Source organism: Nycticebus coucang, chromosome 18 (assembly GCF_027406575.1).
Source record: "Nycticebus coucang isolate mNycCou1 chromosome 18, mNycCou1.pri, whole genome shotgun sequence".
NCBI lineage: Eukaryota > Metazoa > Chordata > Mammalia > Primates > Lorisidae > Nycticebus > Nycticebus coucang.
In genome coordinates this window covers 63,790,365-63,807,671 of record NC_069797.1, presented here as the reverse complement: position 1 = coordinate 63,807,671, position 17,307 = coordinate 63,790,365, and the positions used below count along the sequence as shown (strand labels likewise).

General features: G+C 51.6%; 1 protein-coding gene across 1 annotated transcript; it reads right to left on the bottom strand.

Moving 5' to 3' along the window:
• Nucleotides 1-68: 68 nt before the first annotated feature.
• LOC128571141 (angiotensin-converting enzyme-like protein Ace3) lies at nt 69-13,622 on the bottom strand. The gene is made up of 14 exons (XM_053570777.1): nt 13,589-13,622; nt 11,979-12,115; nt 11,437-11,595; nt 11,090-11,177; nt 10,795-10,938; nt 9,913-10,104; nt 9,726-9,823; nt 9,468-9,640; nt 8,924-9,147; nt 8,668-8,812; nt 6,707-6,805; nt 6,094-6,216; nt 945-1,129; nt 69-433 (listed from the first exon to the last, which is right to left on the bottom strand). Exons 1-14 carry the CDS (start codon nt 13,620-13,622, stop codon nt 69-71), a joined length of 2,166 nt encoding a protein of 721 aa, XP_053426752.1.
• Between the last annotated feature and the right edge of the window lie 3,685 nt (nt 13,623-17,307).

Genomic DNA, 17,307 nt, shown 5'->3' with positions numbered 1-17,307 from the left:
TGTCCCCCAACACTCTCTGGCTCGGTTGCCCTCCTCCTCCCCTCCAGCCTCACCAGTCTCAGTGGTGTTTAGTCCCCATTCCACCGTTCAGTTGCCGTCCATGGAGGCTTCCTGCCGTGGTGTGTGAAAATCCAAATGGCCAGGCTGATGGAGCACAGCATCATGATGAGGAAGAGCCCCAGGAGTATCCACTGTCTTTTAACAGCCTGGGGGGGATCCATGGCTTTGCCCAGGAAGTAAGCAGGGAACAGTGGGGTGAATATCACGCTGTCTTGGGCCAGTGACTGTTTTTCCAGGAAGTACAGCCTGTAGGCCAGCCCCAGGGCCACCAGCAACAAAATGAAGCAGAGGGTCAGCAGCACCCATTGCCCAAAACTGGCCTTGTCAGAGTCCAGCTCCAGACTCAGGAATGTCACTTTGTTTGTGTCTTTTTCTGTGGAAGATATAAGAGTCTCATAGAGTAAGTAGAACTGGAGAGGGAGCTCTGAGGTCATCTGTGGCTGTCAGGGAGGATCTGCCACTGGTCTTCTCCCTCAGCCTCAGGTACCTACCTTCCAAGCCACAGGTGAGAGCAGGGAGGGTGGGAGGAGGGTGAGAAGGAGGAAAGGAGGAAGAGGAGGAGGAGATGGGTGCAATAGGACAATGTACAACCTCCAAGCAACTCTAAGGCATGATGCTGACCATCTGCTCAAATATCAGTCTGGGAGCCTCACTAGATAGTGAGCAAGGAAGCAACTGAGCCAGGGGCTGGGGCATTGGCTGTGGTCTTGGCCAAAACTGTGCCAGGCCAGTTTAGAAAGGGGCACATAGCCATGCTGTACTGGGTGTCCAGGTCATAGATGAGCTGGGGGTTAAGGCTGGGTTGGGGTAAGGGCTGTCCCAGGGTAGGGTAGGGTGGGACCTGGGGCTGGCCCAGAGCTGGGACTAGGGTTGGAATATCAAACCTTCATAGGTACAGGTGAAATCGGGCCAGCCCAGAATGTCTCCTTGCTGTACATTCTCAGTCACCAGCCAGTTCAGTAGCGGCTTGAAGTAGGTCATGAGGGCCTTTGTAGACACAGTGGACTGCCCGGTCAGCTTCTTTAGGACCTCTGGCCAAGGCTGACTCGAGCCCAGCTTTAGGGCATCCCTGGGGGTGTGGGAGTAGCTGTGAGGCATGTAGGGGCATCACCTGGTGCTACTAGGACCCTCAGGACTTGGCTGGCCAGAATCTTCCCACAGAGCTCAATGTGGTGGATACAATTACAAGTTTTGAAATAAGATTAACCTGGGTTTGACTCGGTGCCTGTAGCTCAGCAGCTAGGGTGCCAGCCATATACACCGGAGCTGGGGGGTTTGAACCCAACCTGGGTCTGCCAAACAACGACAACTACAACCAAAAAACAGCCGGGTGTTGTGGCAGGTGCCTGTATTCCCAGCTACCCGAGAATACAGGCAAGAGAATTGCTTAGGCCCAAGAGTTTGAGGTTACTGTGAGCTGTGATGCCACTGCACTCTACCCAGGGCAACAAAGTGAGACTCTGTCTCAAAAAAAAAAAAAAAAGATCACATGGCTACTAAGTGACAAAGCCAAGATTCAAACCCAGGTTAATCTTTTTTTTTTTTGTGGTTTTTGGCCGGGGCTGGGATTGAACCCGCCACCTCCGGCATGTGGGACCAGCGCCCTACTCCTTGAGCCACAGGCACCGCCCAGTTAATCTTTTTTTTTTGAGACAGAGTTTCATTATGTCACTCTCAGTAGAGTGCTGTGGCATCATAGCTCACAGCAACCTCCAGCTCTTGGGCTTAGGTGATTCTCTTGCCTTAGCCTCCCGAGTAGCTGGGACTACAGGTGCCTGCCATGACACCAGGCTATTTTTTGTTGTTCTTGTTGCAGTTTGGCCGGGGCTGGGTTTGAACATGCCACCCTCAGTATATGGGGCTGGTGCCCTACTCACTGAGCCACGGGCACCGCCCATAGCCATGTGATCTTGAGCAAGTAACCTAACCTTTTTGAGTCTCAGTTTCCATATCCATAAAATGCAGATAGTAACTACCTCATGGGGTCATTGTGATGATGAAACAAGCATAGTAGAAGGAGCATCACATGCAGGCAATAGGTGTTAACTGCTGCTGCCGGTTATTATTATTTCTAGTGCTAGTACTACTGTGATGATTATTATTCCTAGTACTTGCGTTACTGTGATTACTTTGGGGGCGGGTACCAGGATCACCTTAGCTAGAGAGCAGTGGCATGATCATAGCTCACTACAACCTCAAACTCCTGGGCTCAAGCAATCCTCCTGCCTCAGCTTCCCAAGTAGCTGGAACTACAGGTATGAGGTACCACACCTGGTCTACTGTGATTTATTATTATTCCTAGTACTTCTGTGATTATTATTATTCTCCTAGACTCAATAGCCGTAAACTCCACTGGGTCCCATGCGTCAGTAGTAGAGGTATCTCTTCAGCCCTTTCTGGGCTCACCGGGAGGGTGTGGGAGGATGAGAGACACCGTGAGTGTGAGAGGTGCCACAGTGCTGCATAAATGTTGGTTTTTGTCTCAGGCACACACGCTACTTGGGGGCAGGTAGTCAAGCCTCTTACACTCACACACAGTGGGAGTACAGGGGTGCCAGCCTGGGGTTCAGGCCTTCCCACCCACCCCAGTGCCCACCCCACCCCCTGGAGGCAGCAGTGGGTATATGTTGATCCTTCTCAACCTGTTCTTCCCTGTTCTGATGAGGAGAGAGGTGGGGCCTAAAGGCCTAGAGGTCATGGTGTGGGGTCTAGACTAACAGAACCCAAGTTCAAGACCAATCCAACAGGGCTATTTTACTGGACTGCATAGCCTCAGGCAAACAACCTCTCCCCGCCTCAGTTTCCTCCTCAGTAAAATGAGCACCATGAACACTTGCCCTTCACTGTGGTGAGGATTAAGTTGCGTAATGATGGTGGAAGGCTTTGTAGCTTTCAAAGACTTATACACATCTGTTAATAAACAACTAGGCAAGAATGAGGTGGGGAAGCTAAAGGTCAGGAGATCCTTGACAGAAACCACTGGGGAAGAAAAGCCACAACTAACTCTAGGTAAGAGGATTTTTTTTTTTTTTGAGACAGAGTCTCATTATGTCACCCTCGGTGACTGCTTTGGCATCACAGCTCACAGCAACCTCCAACTCCTGGGCTCAGGCGATTCTCCTGCCTCAGCCTCCCAAGCAGCTGGGACCACAGGCACCCGCCACAATGCCTGGCTATTTTTTGTGAGGCAGTTTGGCCGGGGTCAGATTCGAACCCACCACCCTCGGCATAGAGGGCTGGTACCCCACCCACTGAGCCACAGGTGCCACCCCGTAAGAGGATTTTTTTTTTTTTTTGTAGAGACAGAGTCTCACTTTATTGCCCTCTGTAGAGTATGGGGCCGGTGCCCTACTCACTGAGCCACAGGCGCCACCCCCAGTAAGAGGATTTTATTGGATGCTGGCTCCTGGGTGAAAGGAAGAACCTAGTGGGGGAAAAGCTTCAACCATGGAGAATCTACCAGTTTAGAAAACACTCCTTCAGGCTGGGAAGGGCAAGATGTTTGACCAAAGCCCAGTCAATAGCCCATGTGGGCAGGATGTGAGACCAGAGAGCTGCGGAGGGGGCAACTGGGTGCTGTCTGGAGCCCTCAACTCCAGAGTGACAATAACATCCTCAGGGACAAGATCAGGCCCTCCATGGCTGGCTGGGCAGGGCTGGGGGACTTTGGGAACTCAGACTAGGTCCATTTCACCCCTCCATTCCCAGAAGAACCAGCCCAGAGCCTGGCCCAGAGCCATCACATTTAGGAGGATGAGTCAAAAGTGGGAAAATCAACTTTTCAGATATATTAGGCAAAAGAGCAGCCAAGAATCTTCTCCTTTTCTCCTGCAAGCACTCACCTTCCCTCTCTCCTACACATTCCGCTCTGTTGCCATTTCATCCTGCCCAAAGCTCATGACATTCCCCTTTCTCAGAAATCTCTCCTCTGTCCACTGCCCTGAAAATGGTGTTCAGGGTCCTAAGCCTGGAATGCAGGGTCTTCCCTGAGCAGGTGTCTGAACAGTGACGCATGATGAGATGACTGGCTGACTACATGCTTTGGTGACAGGTCAGACCCTGGGAGCCCTGTGCACCCTGGGTGGGGCAGAGAGTGGGAAGTGGTAAGAATGACTGAAGTCAAATGTCCCCCCAGTCACGTGAGATGAAGCGGGAGTTAAAAGTGAGTTGATGTAAAGAAAATAGACACCTGCTATTCTTTACAATCCTGTGTGTGGGGACAGAGACCCCCCTCCTTGTCCGCTGGCATGACCTCCTAACTCTTGTTGCATTCACCAAAGCCCTTTCCTACTGTTCTGGCTCTTGTATTATGAAATTTATTAATTCCACGATCCATTTCCTCCTGCTGGATGCAGAGTAGTTGGTCCACATGGGCACAAGTAAATGTTTGCTGAATGAATAAATGATAGGCAGCCAGAGATGTGGTAGCAAAGAGCAGAGAAGCGTCCTTATGTTCGACACATTCAGACAAGCTCAAACCTAGGCAGTCAACTAGAATAAAGCCCTGTGATATGGGAGGATGGAAGAGCAAATATTTTAGGGATAGCCTGCTCTAAGAGCAAAGTCCGGGGGATCAGTCCTGCAATCCCATCTGGCATGGTGGTTACAGATAAACTGCATGGTAGAATCACAAAAATGCTCATGAAATTTGCAAAGGATACTAAATTATGTGACAGTGTTAATCCTCTGGGAGACAGGAATAAAACTCAAAATGACCTTGACCAATTAGGGAAATGGACCTATTGAAATCAGTTGAAATTCAACAGGGAAAAAGTACAAGTCAGTAGGCAGGCTCCACATCTCAGTGGTTGAGGTGCTGGTTCTTCAAACCAGAACCAGACCTGAATCTAATCTCACCAGGTCTCTATTCTTTTACCAATGGAGGCAACAGGGTGAAAGATAACACGTTCTGGAGTGAGTTCCGAATTCCAAGCATGACTTTGCTTCTTACTAGATGAATGACACATAATCACATCAACTCTCTAACCCTTAGTTTCATCATTTGTAAAGTCATTCATCCACTTGGCAGAGTTAAGAGCTATCAACGTGAAACTCTGTGAGAGCACTCATCAGAGAGCCCAGCCTGTAGCAGTAAGTGGTTCATATTTTCAGCTCAGGTTCCCCATCCCTTCCAGGTTTGCTTCCAGGACCAAAAGCTGCTACCACAGAGGTAGGCATGGAAAGGATGGGCTGAATACCAGGGCCGGAGAAAAAGACTGAGGGTCATAGTGGACCACCGGTTGACCAGAAGCATGCCATGAGGCTGGCATGAAAACAACCTGGATCAGCCTGGGAACTGGATCAGGATGCCTCCAAAACGAGGTGTGGGAGGCAGAGTGCACCAAGGGTGTGTTAAGAATGGCTGAGAGGCTGGGCACAGTGGCTTACGCCTGTAATCCTAACACTCTTGAGCTCACAGTTTAAGACCAGCTCGAGCAAGAGTGAGACCCACCTCTTAAAAACTAGCTGGGCCTTGTGGCAGGTGCCTGTAGTCCCAGCTATTCAGGAGGCTGAGACAAAAGGATCACTTGAGCCCAAGAGTTTGAAATTGTTGTGAGCTACAAAGCCATAGCACTCTACCAAGAGTGACAAAGTGAAACTCTGTCTCCAAAATAAATAAATAAATAAATAAAATGGCCGAGAGGATAGGCAAGAACCTCTCGAGGAAAGAATAAGGGGGTTCAGATGGAAGCCTGAAGGCTAAGGCAGAACTCCAGCACTAGTTTACCATCCGGGACAGTTTGACTTCCTGGCACGTGCAAGTGTGCATTTGTGCATGTGTGAGTATTAGCAGGAGGGGCTAAACACTGTGCTGATTACGGGGGGCTACAGAAGAGGAAATGGGCTTTGATTAATGCAGAACAGACTGCAGTCTGACGCAAGGAAGAACTTCCTGTAGAATACAAGCTTGGTGAAGACTTGCTCAGTGTACTCAGGGTGGCCAAGTAAGAAGACGGAGCCTAGTACAGGTCTTCCCAAAAGGGAGATGGCAATTGGAGGTGTGTGGAGGACAATGTGGGAGGAGATACTCACCCCAGGAGTTTCCCAGCCTTCTTCGAGTTATAGATGTCACATTGGTGCAGTGGACCTGTGTGACCTGCGGCCTTGCAAAGTGCTTCATGGAACTGGAACTGGAGCACTAGGCCGAGGAAGTACCTGTGGAGAGAAATGTGAGCGTAGGCTGGATGGAGAGCAGAGGCCAGGAGTGGGAAGCCCAGAGCCACGTAGGGTCAGGCAGCTCTGACATGCAGTGGCCATAAAGGCCCCTGTCAGCGGTCACATCCTGGGTGGAGACTCCCTGGGCAAGGCCTCTTGAGCTGGTCCTAATACCGAGGGGGCAGGCAGCACAGAGAGCTGTCCTGCTCTCCTTCTGAACCAGCAGCCACCCCACCCTTGCCTCTCACTTCCCTGCTTCCTCTAGGAGACAGCAGGATGGTCCTACCAGCTTTTGCCCTCTGCTCAAGATCTAATATAAATGCATAAAGCATTTTAAGCCAGGGCATAGCCCTCAGAAGGCTTTGCAACCCAACAGGGGGAGGTGGGCAGGCCTGCAGGTCACATGACCTGGGAATTCTCAGCCCAGCTCCCATGTCCCCCAACTCCCAATGCCCAGAACTGGTTGTGCCGACAGGGCCCAGACCTTTACCGTATGTAGGGCACACTGGCAGAAATGTGGAACTTGGCACCTGGATCAAAGTCCTCCTCTGAGCGAGGAATAGGGGGACAGAGGCCTTGGTACCTCAACCTGGCAGGGGAAAGATGGGGCGTGATACTGCGTCTGGCAGGTTCTCAGTGCCCTTTCCTCTTTGAAGCACTTTCATGTCTTTCAAAATTGGACTTGGCATGAGGAGGACACTTAAAGCATTTTTATTGATTAAATAAATGAAAACCATGGGATTGGGAATCAGAATAAAATAAAAACAGTTAATTCTGAGTGCATCCTCTGTGCTAGGAACTAGGCTGTGCTCTTCACATAGACTCACACACTCTGCACCCCCCGGCCTCTGAGGAGGGACCAGGGAGGGAATAGGAAAGGTCCTTGCTTGCATCCTAATGGTGGGGGACAGACTGTATACCAAGGTCATTTCATTAAGTAATGAGTTTTGGCCAGGCACAATGGCTCACACCTGTAATGCTAGCACTCAGGGAGGCTGAGACAGGAGCATTTCTTGAGGTCGGGAGTTTGGGAACTGCTTGAGCAAGAACAAGACCCTGTCTCTACTAAAATTATAAGAAATTAGCCGGCTGTGGTGGTCCACACCTGTAGTCCTGGCTACTTGGGAGGCTCAGGCAGGAGGATCACTTAAGCCCAGGAGTTTGAGGCTGCAGTGAGCTATGATGATGCCACTGCACTCTAGCTGGGGTAACAGTGAGACTCTGTCTTTAAAAAGTGCTAAAAGGAAAACACAGTAACATCCCTGTGGGGTAGGCCTACCATTGTTCCCTTTTTGCAGATGAGGAAACCAAGGTTTGGAGATCAGGGGACTGGCCCCAGGACACAGAGCTGGTCACTGGCAGGCCCTGATAACTGGAGGTCTGGTTTTGCCCCTCTGAGCTGTGTGACCCTGGGGAAGTTGCTGATCGTTGCTGGGCCTTGTTGTAAAACGTCTGCAAAACCTTTGGGGTAAGACAAAGTCTACAAAAAGGTTCATGGTTTTATTGTTGACTCACTGGAGCCTCCGAACCATCCTCTAGGGTCTATAGTATCACAAATTTCCTCTCTCAATAGGGCCTTTTCAAGGCCCAGGGAGTTGCTGTCCTTCTCACTCAGCCCCTGGGTGCCATCAGCTAGGCGGTGGCCATGCACGACAGAGGTCCGTGCAGGTGCCTCAGATGGCTGCTGGGGGATGTCAGGAGAGGCACAAGGTCAAGACTATGCTGACCTCCCCGGTGAGATGAGACCTGTACTCAAGTCAGGGGCTAGGTGATGAGAGGACAAAGGGAGGAGTGCTCAGCTCTTCCACCCACTGGGCTGCTGTGTGACCTTGGGCTGGTTTTGGAACCTATCCAAGCTTTGGCTTCTTCTTCTGTGAAAGGAGCATCTTTAATGACCATGACACAAGGTGGCTGTAAAAGGTCAAATAAATATAAGGGCCTGGTTCAGAGCCCACAGGCCACTCCTGGTGGCCCCAAACCATGCTATGACCAGCAGACTTGAGCTGATCAGTCTGGTGCCTGGCAGATATGGAGAAGCCCCATCATAGGCATTTAATCAATGGCCTCAGGGGTCAGAAGGGAGGAAGGTGTGGGAGGATCTGCCTGGTGGTGAGGGTTCTCTGCTTAGAGAAGCCTAGTGTGACCACCATGGGAGATTCTCAGCCACCCAGGGAGCGGGTGGGGTCACTGGCAGAGTCTGTTTTCACAGATTCAGAGACCGAAGCCTAGAGAGGTTAAGAGACTGGCTCAGAGCTGGAACTGGATTCAGGAGGCCTCATGGTTGCCCATTCGGGCTCTGGCTCTACCCACTACACCACAGATGCTATTGTCTGGGGGCAGCAAACAGCCAACACCTGCTTCCCCAGGCCCCCAGCTCACCAGTACTGTCCACCCCACTCTGCTGTCAGGGTGTGTGATGGGGACCAGAGCCCAGAGCAGCGGCCAGCCCACCTGAGGTTCCACCACTCCTGGTTGTAGATATCCTTCCGGATGGTGCCATCAAAGACCTTCCAGCGAAACAGATCCATCAGGTAGCTGAAGGGGATGAAGGCTATCTTCTCCAGAGCAATGTTCATCAAGAAGTTGACTTCCTCCTCTGCGGAGAGGGGGGCAGTCAGGAGGTGGCTCCTGGGCTCTCCTCCCTGTGGCCTTCCGCCCTATAGCCTCAGCTCAGGCTATCTTCCCTCTGGCTCTGGGTCCCCATCACCTGAGTCCTGGTGCTGGAGGCTGAGCAGGCCTTTGTTGAGGAGATACTTGTGGGAGGAGGCCGAGAGGGTGATCGCCGACCCCACGGCCTCTTCAAAGGCTGGGTTGGCGCCTGTGCGGAAGATTACAGAGAGGTTCTTATACTGCAGGAAGTACTGGATGTGGCCCATCTGGTGGAAGATGGAGAGCAGGTCTTCTATGGTCACCTCGGTGCACTTCTTTATCCTGGGGGCAAAGGGCAGGGGTCAAGGAGCATGGGGGTGCCCAGGGGATGGCTAGAGGCTTCCCCATGCAGACTCAGTGAAAGGATTGGGGTGGTTGGGCCAGAGACCAGACAGGCCTGGTCTGCTGTATTTTCTCATCCCAGGCCCGTGTTCAGCCAGGGACCAAGGCCTTTGCCCTCACAACTGCCTCTCCTCTATATTCCGGCTCACTCCTCCTCCCTGCCCTGCTGTCTCCTGCCCCACTCCATGCCTACACCTCCTAAGAACAGGCAGACAGGGGACAGCAGGAGAGGGTTGGGAGTGTGGTGCCACTGTGAGCACCTGAAGTCATCGTCCCTGTAGAAGTTCCAGGCGGAAGCATGGCACTCCACCTCCCGCCCATCTGTCGGCCTCTCCAGCATCGAGTTTTGCCAGAAATTGGGTGGGGCAGACAGCAGCCCCAAGGAGGTGAAGAATTTTTCAGCCTCTTGAAACATTTTCTCTGGTTTCCAGTGCTGTGAGGGAGGGGGATGCATGGGGTTCTGTTCAGCTTGCATAGAGGTGCCCTGGGGCAGGGACAGACAAAGGCCAAGCACCAACCTGGCCTTTCATGATCTTGGTGATGTCCTCAGGGGCCTTATTCGGGAAGGGCAGGACCAGGTCTAAGATATTGACCCAGGACTGAGCCCACATGTTCCCTGGAAGGCAAGGGAGGGCTAAGAGGAGGGGAGAGACAGATTTTCCCCTCACTGGGTGCCCCCCTTTGCCACTGCCTCAGGGACCTCACCCAAGAGATGGGCGGGGATGGGCCCCCTCAGGTCGATGACCTGGGGCCCATAGTGGCGGTGCAGAGCACGGCGCACATAGGCGTGCAGGTTCAGGTAGAGCGGCTGCAGCTCTTGGAACAGCTGGTCCAGTTCTTCCTGCAGCGTGTCAGACTCATACTTGGAGCGCCATAAGGCCCCCATGTCATTGTAACCTAGAGTGGGAGAGAATACTTCCTCGGTGCTCACCACCTGACCCCTGACCCCTGGCCTGGCATGCAGGAGACCCAGGCATCTCTCAGGAAAGCCACTCAACCTCCCTGACCCTGGGGTCTTCATCTGCAAAGTGGGAGATCCTCCCAAGGCCATTGTTTGTACGGAAATAGACAAGAATGGAAAAGAGCCCAGCAAAGTCCTGCAAGGCCCTACCCAGCCCAGAGCCCTGCCTCACCCACAGCCCTGCCACATGGGGCTTTTAGACCTTCCAGAACATTGGCAAGCTCCTTCCTGCAGTTTCTGCCTAGGATGCCTTTGCATCCTTTGTGCCCCTCTTGTAGGCCTTGGACGCGTGTCAGAGGGGCCTTCCTTGACCTTGTTTTTCCAAGCTGCTGCTTGGTACTTGGCATCACCCCAGTGGTAGTTAGAGACATGTGTTTACTTGAATGTGGTCTGTCTTCCCATAGGACCACAGGCTGAGAGGGTGGGCATCTTTCCACTACATGTCTTCAGAGCCAGCCCCCTACCTCCAGCACACAGTAGGTCCTCTTATCAGTATCTGCGGAGCCCAGCTGCAGGGCTCATGGTTGCTGTCCCCAGGGCCCTACAACCGCCTTTGCCTTGGCAGACTTGGCTTCACTCCCCCCTTGGCATTGCCCCCGAGATCTGTGTGAGTCCTCTTTGTTCACCATTGAGCTGCGCAGCCTTGTTGCTGAGGTGCACGTATTGCCCAAAGATGGTACGGATCTGGCGGCCCACAGCATCCCGCCAACCCTGCCAGGCCCACAGCAGCTCCTTCTGGTCCCTGGAGGTGGCCATGACTTCTTCAAGGTCTGTCCCCAAAAAAGGAGCCATGTGGGACCCACTCCCACCTGCCTCTGCCCTCACCCATCCTGGGTGCCCCCCCACCAAAGGAGCGGGAAGCCCACAGGAGGGCCCGGTACTGGACACTCTGCAACAGGGGGGCAGGGCGCAGGCGCTCACCAGGCTCCAAAGGCAGACAGGGCCCCTCGTTCATGCACACCTGGGCCATACTGTACGTCGTCTCCATGTAGGCCAGAAGCTTGTTGTACTGGGGGGGGCAGGTGTCACCCAGAGCAGGCCCGTGCCTTTGGGCCCACCCTCAGCGCTAGCCCCACCAGCCAGGAGAGGTGGGCTTGGCTGAAGTACCCCCCACCTTTGCTCCCTCCTCCCCCAGAGGAAGTTGTGGTTCTGCCCCTGACCCCAGCCTCCCTCCTGTCCTAGACATTCTGGCTCCCCAATCAGGCCCAATCCACCCACCCCTGGGGCAGGGGAGCCTGTGGCTGGTGGCCGGGGGCTGCGTCTATCACCTCCCGGAGCTCGTCCTGGGGCAAGGCCGCCTTGCCTATGTCCTGCAGCTTACTCAGCATGCGCTTCACGACCTGGTCCTGGAACTGGTCAGTCTTAAACAGGCGGGCCCGGGTGCCAAAGTACACCATGAATTGGGACCTCTCCACATCCTTGCGCAGCTGGGAAGAGGATCATTCTATTTGTCATAGAGGTTGGGGGAGGGGTAAGTTTCCCACATTGAACTCCAGGGCTGTGAAGACCAACCCTCTCTATAAGCCCATCTCAAGGGTCCAGAATCACTGAAGGTTTGAGAGGGAGAGGGAAGAAGCCTGGATTCTTAAAAGCAAGGAGGTGAAACTTACAAGGGAAAAGAAGCCAGGAATTCCTGCCCAAAGTTTAGGGCCAGTAAGAGGCCTGGAGCTTGCAGCCTGCTTTCATATATACTTTGGGGTTTCCCTCTTTCCCCTAGCTTGGACAGGGGGCAGGAGGTGTGGTCCCTTATATCCCTGAGATCCCAGAGAAATGTAAGTGGGGAGGGCCTGGGGCATAGGTGGTACCACACCATCTCCTCCTGATTTTTCCTGGTGATGTTGGTGACATAGTTCCAAGTGGCCTCCATGAACTGGTTCAACACAACCTGGGCTGTTTGGTCGTAAAACTGCAGGAACATCTTTGCCTGGGTCTCATTGTAGAAGTCACCTACAGGGAAAGAGATTGGCATCTTGTTGTTGTGAGAGGGGCCTGTCCTGCCCAGGCCCCTTGTTTGGTCCCATGCTCCTTCAGGTCCCAGCCACACCTTTGCTGTGATCACTCTTGACATTGAGCCATGACAAGAGCTGCCCATAACAGAGGAGCACAAGCAGAGAAGGTCCATGTGACCATCTTGTTCCCATGACCAAGAGCACAGCAGAGCAGGGCGAGGGTATGGGCCAATCACGAGCCAACTCCATATTGTGACATCAGGCGCCCAAGGGTCAGCTATGGAATGTCAGGACTAGAGAGCTCCCCCCACCCCCACATTCTGGTCCAATTGTCCCCATTTTATAGGTGAGGAGAGTGAAGTCCAGAATGGTCAAGCCACACAACCTGGTTCACACATCTAGCTCACAGCAGAGCCAAAAACAGGACCCAGGGCTCTTGAATTTTAGGCTAGAACTTGTTCTGCTCTACTTGGTCACTTCTCCCTGGGGTTGAAGCTGCCCTTGGGCCTTGGCCAGATACTGATGAGACCCTTCCCTGCACAGATTGAGACCACTCTGAGCACGTGAGTGGGATGATGGATGGATGGATGACAGATGAAAGTGACATCTCTGAGTCTCCAGACTCTAGGAGCCTGGTTGTCTCTCTGTGTTCCTCTGACTTACCCTCTTTGTTCACATTTTTGGGCTTTTTCTTTCTCGTGGGCTATGAGGTCATCCCTAGGGATCTATAGGGTCCTTCCTCCTCCCTCCCACACTTGTCTCCCAGGTAGAGCCTGGTGCAATGAGTTTGCAGTCAGGAGAACACACATGAGGCAAGGAGGGGCTGGGTGGGGAGGCTGGCACCCTCCATCCAGAACGCACAGCCATGACTACCAGAGCCTGGTCTGAGCACAGGATGGCAGGACTCCAGCTCTCTGCCAGCCTAGGGTGATTGACATTATATCTGGAGAGAACAGCCCCATCTGCCCCACTTTGGGCTTCCTCCTCGGACTCATTTCCCTCCACCCACAGATTCCTCCAGCCTGTGTCCCCTTTGGTCACCCTCAGCACAGGCCCACTCACATCTTCATATAGGCACTGCCCCTTCACATGGACTCTTAACCACAACTAGAGAAACTTAAAAACAATCTATAATGGGTGGCGCCCATACTCAGGGGGTAGGGCGCCAGCCACATACACCCAGGCTGGAGAGTTTGAATCCAGCCTGGGCCAGCTAAACAATGACAACTGCACCAAAAAAATAGCCGGGCATTGTGGCGGGCGCTTGTAGTCCCAACTACTTGGGAGGCTCAGGCAAGAGGGTTTGAGGTTGCTACAAGCTGTGATGCCACGGCACTCTACCTAGGGTGACATAGTGAGACTCTGTCTCAAAAAAAAAAAAAAATCTATAATGATCAAAATATATCTAAAACATGAAGGAAGGAAGACAAAACTGGTGGCACTTCTGATTAAGCAGATCTACTGAGCTCACTGGGAAGTCCCTCCCGCTTCAAGAATATAGACATGCTTGATAAAACATAGTAATTTTTTTTTTTTTTTGTAGAGACAGAGTCTCACTTTATGGCCTTCGGTAGAGTGCCGTGGCCTCACACAGCTCACAGCAACCTCCAACTCCTGGGCTTAAGCGATTCTCTTGCCTCAGCCTCCCGAGTAGCTGGGACTACAGGCGCCCGCCACAACGCCCAGCTATTTTTGGTTGCAGTTTGGCAGGGGCCGGGTTTGAACCCGCCGCCCTCGATATATGGGGCCGGCGCCTTACCAACTGAGCCACAGGCACCGCCCAAAACATAGTAATTTTTTAAGTTCAGGCTGAGCACAGTGGCTCACGCCTGTAATCTTAGCACTCTGAGAGGCCGAGGCGGGTGGATTGCCTGAGCTCACAGGTTTGAAGCCAGCCTGAGCCAGAGAAAGACCTTGTCTCTAAAAATAGCCGGGCATTGTGGCAGGTGCCTGTAGTGTTAGCTACTTGGTAGCCTGAGGCAAGAGAATCGATTGAGCACCACGGCACTCTAACAACTCTGTCTCAATAAATAAATAAATAAATAAAAAGTTTAAAATGCAGAGTTGAGCTGGAAGGCAAGAAAGAAGACTCTTGGCTCAAGTGGCTAAGGTGCCAGCCTCATACACCTGAGTTGGGGGGTTCAAATCCAGCCCAGGCCTGCCAAACAACGACTGCTGCAACCACAAAGTAGCCGGGCATTGTGGCGGGCGCCTGTAGTCCCAGCTACTTGGGAGGCGGAGGCAGGAGAATCGCTTGAGCCCAGGAGTTGTAGGTTGCTGCGAGCTGTGATGCCATGGCACTGTACCCAGGGCAACAGCTTGAGACTCTGCCTCAAAAAAAAAAAAAAAAGAGAGAAAAAGAAAGGAGACTCTTCAGATGCTGGAGACAGAGAGGTGAGTGGCAGCTGAAGTCCTGTGTCCACCTAGGAGGTCTCCATGCAAAGAACTGTGGCCTTGTGTGGTGCCTGTGGTTCAAGGAGTAGGGTGCCAGTCCCATATACCAGGGGTGGCAGGTTCAAGCCCGGCCCCAACCAAAACTGCAAAACTGCAAAAAAAAAAAAACACAAAACAAAACAAAAAAAGAACTGTGGCCTTTTTGCCTATGTGGGGGCTGCTTATCATGGCATAAGTGACACCTTCACCGATTTTGGAGTCCCTACCAGAATCAGGTGCGTGCGTGAGACCCTGAAGAAGGCTTTTCCAACTGAAGATAGCTTATAGGTTCAATTTACCAAATAAAAGAGAAAGTCCAGGGCCAGGATGGACAGGAATAATAGCTAACTTTCTCTGAGCACTTTCCTGGGGCTAGGCGCCGGTTGAGAGGCTTTCAACACATAAATCCAGTTTAAAAGAGTTCATTCGAGTGTAAAGCTCAAGATACCATTGGGAAACACAGACTCCAAAGAAATGGGGTCACTGCTCTGAAGCTGAAAAGTAAAGATCTTACTTTTATGTAGGCAGAAAACAGAGACTTTAACAGAATTACATTTCCTATACAAGGTTGGTCTGTGAGTTATAGCAATTTGATTAGTTACAGCTTGTTTGTTTTCTTTTTCCAATTTAAAAGGGTATGTTTAACATTCCATCTTAGACAATGTGATAGTCATTAAGGTCTTTGTGTAAGAGAAGAAAGGGGGCATTAATCTATAATGAAGATTAGCAGTAAAGAGAAAAGGGGTCTTCTCTGATGCCCTTTAGTGTTTTATAAGATTTTACAAAGCAGTGTAAGTAAAGGAAAAAGTCTAATCTAATATAATTAGGGAAGCAAAGGTTACAGCTGCTTGTTAGTGACTCAGGTCCCATCATCACGTTCCTTTAAGGCTTAAAATAATCTTAGCATTCTGGGAGGCCCAAGGCGGGAAGATCCCTTCAGTTCAGGAGTTAAGAGACCAGCCCGAGCAAGAGTGAGACCCCCATCTCTACTAAAAATAGAAAAATTAGCTTGGCAAGGTGGTGGGCTTGCCAAGTAGTTCCAGCTACTTGGGAGGCTAAGGCAGGATGATGGCTTGAAACCAGGAGTTTGAGGTTGCTGTGAGCGAGGCTGATGCCCTGGCACTCCAGCCTAGGACAACAGAGTGACACTCTGTCTGGGGGAAAAAAAAAAAAAAAAAGATTAAAATGGTAAATTTGTGTTATGTATATTTTACATAACAATTGAAAAACATGTCTTTGAAGTGATTAAGGAACAGAATCTGTGAAGCAAAAATAGGCTTTGTGAAAACACAGGAAGTCTGAAAGAGACAGAGATGGTAAAATGAAAAATACATTGATTAAACTGGAAGAACAAAAACTTCAAGCGGCCAGGTTAAGCAGTCGGCTGAAAAGCAGGAGAACTGGGCATGAGAAGATGCAGCTGGGAAATTGTCAAGCACGCAGGACCAAAAACGAGGCGAGAACTGTTAGCAAGAATTAGGAGACATGGAGGCCAAACAGAAAGCTCCACGCAGTCTAATGGGAGCCCCCTGAAGAGACCAAAAAGGATAAGGGAGAGGCCACACCGGAAGTGACAATGGCCGAGCAACCGAGCTCCTGGTGTTCCAGAAAGAAAACAGTGGACGGTGTAGGGAGTTATCCTGAGAGAGTTCCTGGAAGGCAGGTGGGAGACAGGGCATTCTCTATCCTGTCACCCTGGTCTTCCTTCTCCCTCTCCCGTGTGGGTGACTGCCAATCTCAGTTTGAGCTTCATCTCTCTGTTCTGCAACTTGGGGCTGTTTGAACATTTGAAACTTTCTCAGATGATGCAGCCAGAATAAAGAGGGGAAGCTGTGACTAGGACTTTCTACGTTACCTCATTTAATTTTTGCAGCAATCATGAGATGCTTTATAAGAACCATTTCACAGGTGTGAAAATTCAGGCTCAGAAAATGGAAGTAAATTGCTCAAAGTCATGCAGGTAGTAAGTGCAGAGGTGGGACTGGCCACTGGCCTCAGGCCTCATGCAAAGGCGCTTGATTCACCTGCGTTAAAGCCAGGGTAGGTGGGATGGGAGATGGGCAGATAAAGGAAGGTGGGGGCTGGGGGAGGGCATGGGGAGGTTGGAGAAACTGGCAGCTGGACCACCTGTGGCCCATGTAGGTAACAGCTGGTCACCGAAGAGAGGCATTGGGAGGTGCAGCCTGGGGAAGGGCTCAGACTTCCGGGCCACCAGCAGAAAACATGAGGCTGGCTCCTCTTCCTGCTGTCACCACTTTGTCTTCCTCTGCCACCATCCAGGTAGCCCCAACCTTTCCCCACTTTCCCACTGAAGCAGTAACAGGAGTCTGAATAATGGTAAAATTTTAAAAAGTCTAATGGATGAGGCTGGCCCGGCAGGCACACTGTGGAATTTCTTTGCTCTCAGTCTGCAGCCCAGCCCACTCTTCTCCTCTTCCCGCCCTGTTCCCCAGTCCTTTGGGTGCTGAACACTGGTGACATCATGCTGCCTACAGCTCTGACAAGCAGCATGAACCTCTGAGGCTTACAAAAAATAGGAAAAGGGGTTATGCGGCAATGACCTTTGTCTGGCAGACAGCTTTCAAAACAGACTGAGGGATAGTAATTAAAGAAGTCTTCAGTGGTAGAAGGCTGGAACTGTTTAGATATGTTTATAAATTCCATTGTTCTATGTAAGCATAAATATCCACCCTCTTGCATACCCCAAATACCTCAATTCCACATCCTGTTCAGGAATGCTGAGCAGACCTGAACAGC